This window comes from Microtus oregoni, unplaced genomic scaffold (assembly GCF_018167655.1).
Source record: "Microtus oregoni isolate MIOR12 unplaced genomic scaffold, Mior012 000023F_ref0000262, whole genome shotgun sequence".
Classification (NCBI taxonomy): Eukaryota; Metazoa; Chordata; class Mammalia; order Rodentia; family Cricetidae; genus Microtus; species Microtus oregoni.
The window spans coordinates 18,301,366-18,309,142 of record NW_024543082.1 but is presented as its reverse complement, the minus strand read 5'-3'; the positions used below and the strand labels follow the sequence as shown (position 1 = coordinate 18,309,142).

Below are 7,777 nucleotides of genomic sequence, written 5' to 3'. Positions count from 1 at the left end.
AGAAGAGGACAGCTTTATTTTACAGTTTGGTGTATTAAAGGCCTCTCTCTCTCTCTCTCTCTCTCTCTCTCTCTCTCTCTCTCTCTCTCTCTCTCTCTCTCACAGTGATCTGTAAGTTTTCCCCTTAAATAAATGAGCCTTTTATTAATCATAACTCCAAACTTGTGTGGGATTGTTTTGTGACTTACGTTTACACACATATTAAAAATCTTTCTTCCATTCCTTCCTTAGCCCAATGATGTGGCAAATGGAAACAGGAAGTGAATCATTTTAAAGTTAGGCTGTCCCTTCTGGTCAGGTGCTCAGTCTTGTCACTGAGACTGACATTGTTTGTCTTTTCTCTTTGCTATCTTCTCTGTGTAGCAGGGGCAAATCTACTGCCTATCTTCATCATCTCTGTGCAGTGGAGGAGGGCTCCCAAGCACCAGGGACAATAACGCTTTCCTCTCAAGCTTCCTAGATGACAGGTTAACTCAGAACAATTAAATCATTAGCACTGTGCACTGCAGAATCCCACAGAATAGGATACAAATGTGCTTCTATAACAGAGACTCTTAAGTACCTCTATCAATCTAAGATGAAGCCTACTTGATCATGGTGGATGATCTTTTCAATGTGTTCTTAGATTCAGGTTGAGAGTATGTTATTGAGTATTTTTGCATCAATGTTCACAAGGCAAACTGGTCTGTAATTATCTTTCTTTGTTGTGATTTTGTGTGGTTTGGGTATAAGGGTGACTTGGCCTCATACAATTAATTTGACAATGTTCCTTCTGTTTCTATTTTGTGAAATAATTTTAGGAGTATTGGTATTAGCTCTTCTTTGAAAGTCTGGTAGAGTTATGTGCTAAATTGATCTGGCCCTGGGCTGTTTTTTGATGGAAGACTTTATGACTGAGACTATGTTGTGGGTTATAGGTCTATTTAAATTGTTTATCTGATCTTGATTTAATTTTAGTAAGTGATATCTATCAAGAAAATTGTCCATTTACTTTACATTTTCTGATTTTGTGGAATATAGGCTTTTGAAGTATGACCTAATAATTGTCTGGATTTGCTCTGGATTTGTCTCTTTTTATGTCCCCTTTTTATTTCTGATTTTGTTAGTTAGGATATTTTCTCTGTGTCTTTTAGTTAGTTTGAATAAGGGTTTGTGTATCTGTTGAGTTTTCTCAGAGAAGCAATTCTTTGTTTCCTTAATTCTTTGTACTGTTCTCTTTGTTTCTATTTTATTGATTTCAGCTCTGAGGTTGATTATTTCCTGCCTCTTGGCTGTGTTTGCTTTTTTTTTGTTCTAGAGTTTTTAGGGATACTATTAAGTTGCTAGTATGAGATCTCACTAACTTTCCTCTTTGTACCACTTTCATTGTGTCCCATAAGTGTGAATATGTTGTGCATTCATTTTCATTGAATTCTAAAAACTCTTTACTTTCTTCTGTGAAGCAGTGGTCATTCAGTAGAGAGTTGTTCAGAATCCATAAATTTGTGGGCTTTCTGTTGTTTCTGCTGTTGAAATTCAACTTTAATCATGGTGGTCTGACGGGATTCAGGGGTTATTTCAATTTTCTTGTATCTCTCAAGACTTAGTTTGCGAACAAGTATGTGATCAATTTTTGGAGAAAGTTCTGTGAGGTACTGAGAAGCAGGTATATTCTTTTGTGGTTGGGATATCTTGTAGATATCTGTTAGGTCCATTTGATTCATAATGCCTGTTTAGTTTCATTATTTCTATGTCTAGTTTTCATCTGGAGGTCCTGTTAATTGGAGAGTGTAGGGTGATGATGTTTCCCACTATTAATGTGTGGGGTTCTAAGCGTGATTTAAGCTTCAGTAATGTTTCTTTTACAAATGTGAGTGCCCTTATTTGGGGGGCATAGATGTAGAGAATTAAAACATCACCTTGGTGGATTTTCCTTTGATGAGTATGAAGTATCCTTCCCTATCTCTTTTGATTGATTTTGGTTGGAAATCTCTTTTGTTAGATATTAGAATGGCTACACCAGTTTACTTCCAGTGTCCATTTGCTTGGAAATCTTTTTCCAACTCTTTATTATGGGGTACATTCTATCTTTGATGATGAGGCGTGTTTCCTGTGTGCAGCAGAAGAATGGATCCTGTTTTCACATCCATTCTGCTAGCCTACGTCTTTTTGGATAAAATTGAACCCATTGATATTGAGAGATATTAATAACCAATTATTGTTAAGTTTTGTTATTTTGGTGATGGTGGTAATAGAATGTGTGTGTGTACATATGAGTGAGTGCATGCACGTATTGTGTGCTTCCCTTCTTTTGGTTTTGCTGGTGTGAGATTATTTATTTCCTGTGTTTCTGTTGGGTGGAGTTAGCCTCCTTGGAATGGAGTTTTCCCTTTAGTACCTTCTGTAGTTCTGGATATGTGGATAGATAGTGCTTAAATTTGACTTTGTTCTTTATTATTATTATTATTAGTATTATAATTTCCACTTCCTCTCATTCCACCACCACTCCCCCTCCTTCTCCCTCCCCAGTCCAAAGAACAGTCAGGGTTCCCTGCTCTGTGGGAAGTCCAAGGTCCTCCCCATTCCATCCAGTTCTAGGAAGGTGAACAGCCAAACAGACTAGGCTCCCACAAAGCCAGTACATGTAGTAGGATCAAAACCCAGTGCCATTGTCCTTGGCTTCTCAGTCAGCACTCATTGTCTGCCATGTTCAGAGAGTCCGGTTTAATCATATGCTCTATCATTCCCAGTTCAGCTGGCCTTGGTGAGCTCCCATTAGATCAGCCCCACCATCTCAGTGGGTGGGTGCACCCCTCGTGGTCCTGACCTCCTTGCTCATGTTCTCCCTCCTTCTGCTCCTCATTTGGACTTTGGGAGCTCAGCCCAGTGCTCCAAAGTGGGTCTCTGTCTCTATCTCCATCCATCGCCAGATGAAGGTTCTATGGTGACATGCAAGATTCATCAGTATGGCAATAGGATAGGGCCATTTCAGGCTTCCTCTTGTCAGCTGCCCAAGGAACTAGCTGGGGACATCTCCTTGGACACCTGGGAACCGCTCTAGAGTAAAGTCTCTTGCCAACCCTAAAATGGCTCCCTTAATTAAGATATATACTTCCATGTTCCCATATTCACCCTTACTCCATCCGAACCCTCCCATTCCCCCAAGCTCTCCCCACCCTCCCTTTCTTTGACTTCAAACTCTATTACAGAGCTACAATATTGAAAACAGCTTGGTATTGGCATAAAAATGGAGAAATCAGCCAATGGAATTGAATAGAAGACCCAGCTATTACCCACAAACCTATGAACACCTGATTTTTGACAAAGGAGCTAAAAATATTCAATGAAAGAAAGAAAGCATCTTCAACAAATGGTGCTGGCATAACTGGATGTCAACCTGTAGAAGAAAGAAAATAGATCCATATATATTACCATGCACAAAACTCAAGTCCAAATGGATTAGAGACCTCAATATTAATCTGAACACACTGAACCTGACAGAAGAGAAAGTGGGAAGTAGTCTACACCACATGGGCACAGAAGACCACTTCCTACATATAACCCCAGTAGCACAGACAATAAGGGCAACATTGAATAAATGGGAATTTAGTTTCTCCTAAAACTGAGAAGCTTCTGTAAAGCAAAGGACACTGTCATTAAGACTAAAAGGCAACCCACTGACTGGGAGAAGATCTTCACCAACCCCACAATGGACAAAGGTCTGATCTCCAAAATATATAAAGAACTCAAGAAACTAGACTTTAAAATGCTAATTAACCCAATTAAAAAATGGGGCACTGAACTGAACAGAGAATTCTCAACAGAAGAAATTCAAATGGCTAAATTTGACTTTGATAGAGAGTATTGTGTTTTTTTCCATCTATGGTGATTGAAAGTTTTGCTGGGAACAGTCTAAGCTGGCATCTGAGGTCTCTCAGAGTCTGTAAGACATCTGTCCATGTCATTCTGGGTTTGAGAAGTCAGGTGTAATTTTAGTAGGTCTACCTTTCTATGTTACATGGTCTTATTCCCTTGCAGCTTTCTTTGTTCTGTATGTTTAAAGTTTTGATTAGGATGGGGGATGACTTGTTCTTACAGTTCAATCTATTTGGTGTTTTGTAATCTTCTTGTACCTTTTTAGGCATGTCCTTCTCAATGCTAAGATTTTTTCTATGATTTTATTAAAAATATTCTGGATTTTTGAGCTGGGATTCTTTTCCTTCTTCTATTCATAATATTCTTAGGTTTTGTCTTTTCATAGTGGCCTAGATTTCTTGAATGTTTTATGTCAGGAATTTTTTAGACTTAACATTTTCATTGACTGCTGAATCAGTTTCTTCTATATCTTCTAAAGCTGAGACAGTGTTTTGCATCTCTTGTATTCTGTTGATCATGCTTGCAACTGTTGTTCCTGTTCACTTAACTAGACTTTCTATCTCCAGAATTTCCTTAGCTTGTGTTTTCTTTATTGTTTTGACTTCCATTTTGAGGTCTTGAATAGTTTTATTAATTTCCTTTATCCACACACACACACATATATGTATATGTACACACACACAACACACACACACACACACACACACACACACACACACACACATATATATATATATATATATATATATATATATATATATAGAGAGAGAGAGAGAGAGAGAGAGAGAGAGAGACATTTTTAAGGGATTTATTCAGTTCTTCTCATTGTTTGTTTGTGTTCTCCTGGATTTCTTTATGGGATATATTCATTTCCTCTTTAAGAACCTCTACCATAAAGTTGGTTTTAAGGTTGTTTTCTTGTGCTCCAGCTGTGTTGGAATATTTAGAGATTGCTGCAGTAGGATAGCTGGGCTCTGGCATAGTGCTCTGTTGTTGATTGTGTTCTTCCATTGGCGTCTAGACATCTGGACTTAGGGTAATTATAGGTTTAGGTGCTGATTTCTGCATGTATCTTTGTTGGATGGATACTTTTCTCCTTGTTTTCTCTTTCTTTGCAAGTCTGAGTGGCCTGTGTTTCTGGTGACCCGTGAGTCCTTGGGTCCAATAGGGTATCTCCACTAAGGTTTTGGGTACCAGTGTTGCCTCTGGGATACTCGGGTTCTGGGAGCTGGTGTGGCACCTGGGATTCTGGATACTGGCATGACTTCTGGGACTCTGGGAACCAGTGTGTGGAGCAGTGTGCTTCTGCTGGAATTGTGGACTGGCATACAGAGATGCGGGGAATGCTGTTGGGTAAGGTGGGCAGCTCTGAGGAGGGCAGGTCTTACCTTGGTACCAGCATAGCCTCCAGTAGAGTTGTAGGCTTCTTCCAGGGTTGTGGGCCTGGATATGGAAATGAGGTAAAGGGTGCTGTTGGGAAAAACTTGGTGGGATCTGAGGCATCTTTGAATGCCTAGGATGGGTGGGTCTTACCTGGGACTCTAGGTACCCAACATGACCTCCAGAATAGCAGTAGACTTTTGAACTATGTCTGGAATTTTTATGTGAGTTCTGGGGTAGAATGCAAGTTCTCATATTTGCCAGATAGGCACTTTACTTAGAACGTTATTTCCCCAGCCATCAATTGCATTTCTATGGTAATTATTTTAAAAATCAGAATAGTAAGACATTTCTTACACACAATAAGATTCTTAACAGCCAGCATGTATCAAATATCATAATTATTATGTTTATATTCAGAGATCCCACATTAGTGTTATTTGTGAGAGATGACCATGTGCATAGAGAACAATCAGAATCAGTCAAAAGACTTTGCATCTTGTCTTAGTGAGGGTTTCTATTGCTGTGATGAAATGCCATAACCAAAAGAAAGTTGGGGAAGAAAACGTTTATTTGGATTTACTTCCATATCACCATTCATCATCAAAGGACAGGAGCTCAGGCAGGATCAGAATGGGAGGCGACAGCTGATGCAGAGGCCATGGCTCGGTATTGCTTACTGGCTTGCTCTTTACAGTCTGCTCAGCCTGCTTTCTTATTGAACCCAGGACCAACTTCCCAGAGGTGGGCCCACCCACATAAATTACAAATAAAGAAAATAACCTAGAGGCCTGCTTATACTCCAATCTTATTGAGGTATTTTCTCAAATTAGGCTTCTGCAGTGACTCTATCTTGTATCAAGTTGACATAAAACTAACCAGCACAAATGACCCTTTGTCAACTACACCTGTAAATACATCGCTATTACACCATAACCTTCCTTTTTTATTCATCCCCAAGATCTTCACTTTAAAAACAATAATCACTTTAAGTCCCACAGTCTTTACAAATTCAAACACTTTAAAATTCAGTCTCTTTAAGAAATCCAAAGTCTCTTAAAACCTAAAGTTTCTTCAAATGCCATTTCTCGATTGTATTATAGTATTGTAAAATTAAAAAAAAAGAAATACTTTCTTATTTCACGAGGGATGAACCAGGACAGAGTCACAATATGAAGCAAAACCAAACTCCAACAGTCTAAATAATTCAACATCCAAAGTCTACAATTTACACACAGTCTTTTAGCTCCTCTAAAGGCCTTGTTTCACTTCTCCAGATCTGCCTTATGCAGCCCACACTGCTTGTCTTCTGGGCTCCCATTGGCTCCACTCCTCTGCTGCTGCTGTTCTCAAAGGTCTTCTCGTGGTTCTTGTATCTCCAAAATTCTGAGTTCTTCTGCTAAAATTGGGCTCCACTTTCACCAATAGCCTCTTTTAGGCTCTCTTTGGAGTGACAAGCCTCAACTTATCTCCATGACCCCTTAAATTCTCTGCCATTAAAGTCCTCTCCCGGCCTCTCATAGTGCCAAGACTCAGCTGTTCTCCATAGTCTCTTTATTCATTTAAAACCAATATCACCTCAGTGACTCTTACACAATTAAGTTCAGCTGCTAGCAACTTGTTCAGCAGTTGACACCTCTGTAACACAACTAATGTGTGGGGAATCTCATAAAATCTTCCCAGAAGATTTCTCCTCAATGATGAAGGTTTCTCTATCTATCTATCTATCTATCTATCTATCTATCTATCTATCTGAAAACAAACTGTTCTTTTCCACAATCCGAGTTCCCACTCCCTTCCCTCCTCCCACTCCCTCCACATACCCTCCCACCCCACCCCCGTCCAATCACCAGAGAGAGCAAGGGACACTTCCCTGTGGAAGGTCCAAGGCCCTCCCTCCTCACTATATCCAGGCTAAGCAAGGCATCCATCTAAAGAGAATAGGTGGCCAAAAAGCCAGTACAAGCAGTAGAGATAAATCCTGGTACAACTGCCAGTGGCCCCTCAGTCTGCCCCAGCCATGCAACTGTCAACTGAGAGAAATGAAAAACTGGTGAGAGTGTCAGAGTGACCTAATCGCTTTCCGCCTGAACCACACGTTTAGGCTAGGCTATTCTGAAAAACACTTCACATGTGACAAGGGCCATCACTAGAGCAGATGACAACTGGGAGAGCATTGCCTCAAGGATAGCCAAGAACTGGCCAATTAAAAATATGTCCATAGTATGCTTCATCTGCACAATCCAAGGACAAGTAGGAACAGGCCAACTGAGAACATACTTAAGTCCATACTTCATTTTCATAATGATATCGTGCTTGTTGTATTCCACACCCTTTTGTAATCGTTTGCTGTCCTCAATTAGGTCTGGGTATGCAAATTAGGTGAGAACTGGTGGTCCTGCAAGATGGTCTATAAAGTCCTGTAATCTTTGGGAGGCAGCTCCTCCCACCCTCACTGCGTTGAGTGTACTGGATGAGTTCTTTGCCTAGGCTAATACTGTGCTTTGGAATAAACCTTGCTTTTTTCCATCTAAGTCCTGGA

General features: G+C 40.0%; 1 protein-coding gene across 1 annotated transcript in view; it reads right to left on the bottom strand.

Moving 5' to 3' along the window:
* Positions 1–3,329: 3,329 nt before the first annotated feature.
* LOC121462027 (nectin-1-like) overlaps positions 3,330–7,777 on the bottom strand; it is a 48,536-nt gene continuing 44,088 nt past the window's right edge. The window contains exons 7-8 of the mRNA XM_041673439.1: positions 5,244–5,298; positions 3,330–3,376 (exon numbers count right to left, since the gene is read on the bottom strand). Coding sequence (XP_041529373.1) covers positions 3,372–3,376; positions 5,244–5,298 — 60 coding nt within the window. The 3' untranslated portion in view covers positions 3,330–3,371. The remainder of the gene's footprint in view (positions 3,377–5,243; positions 5,299–7,777) is intronic.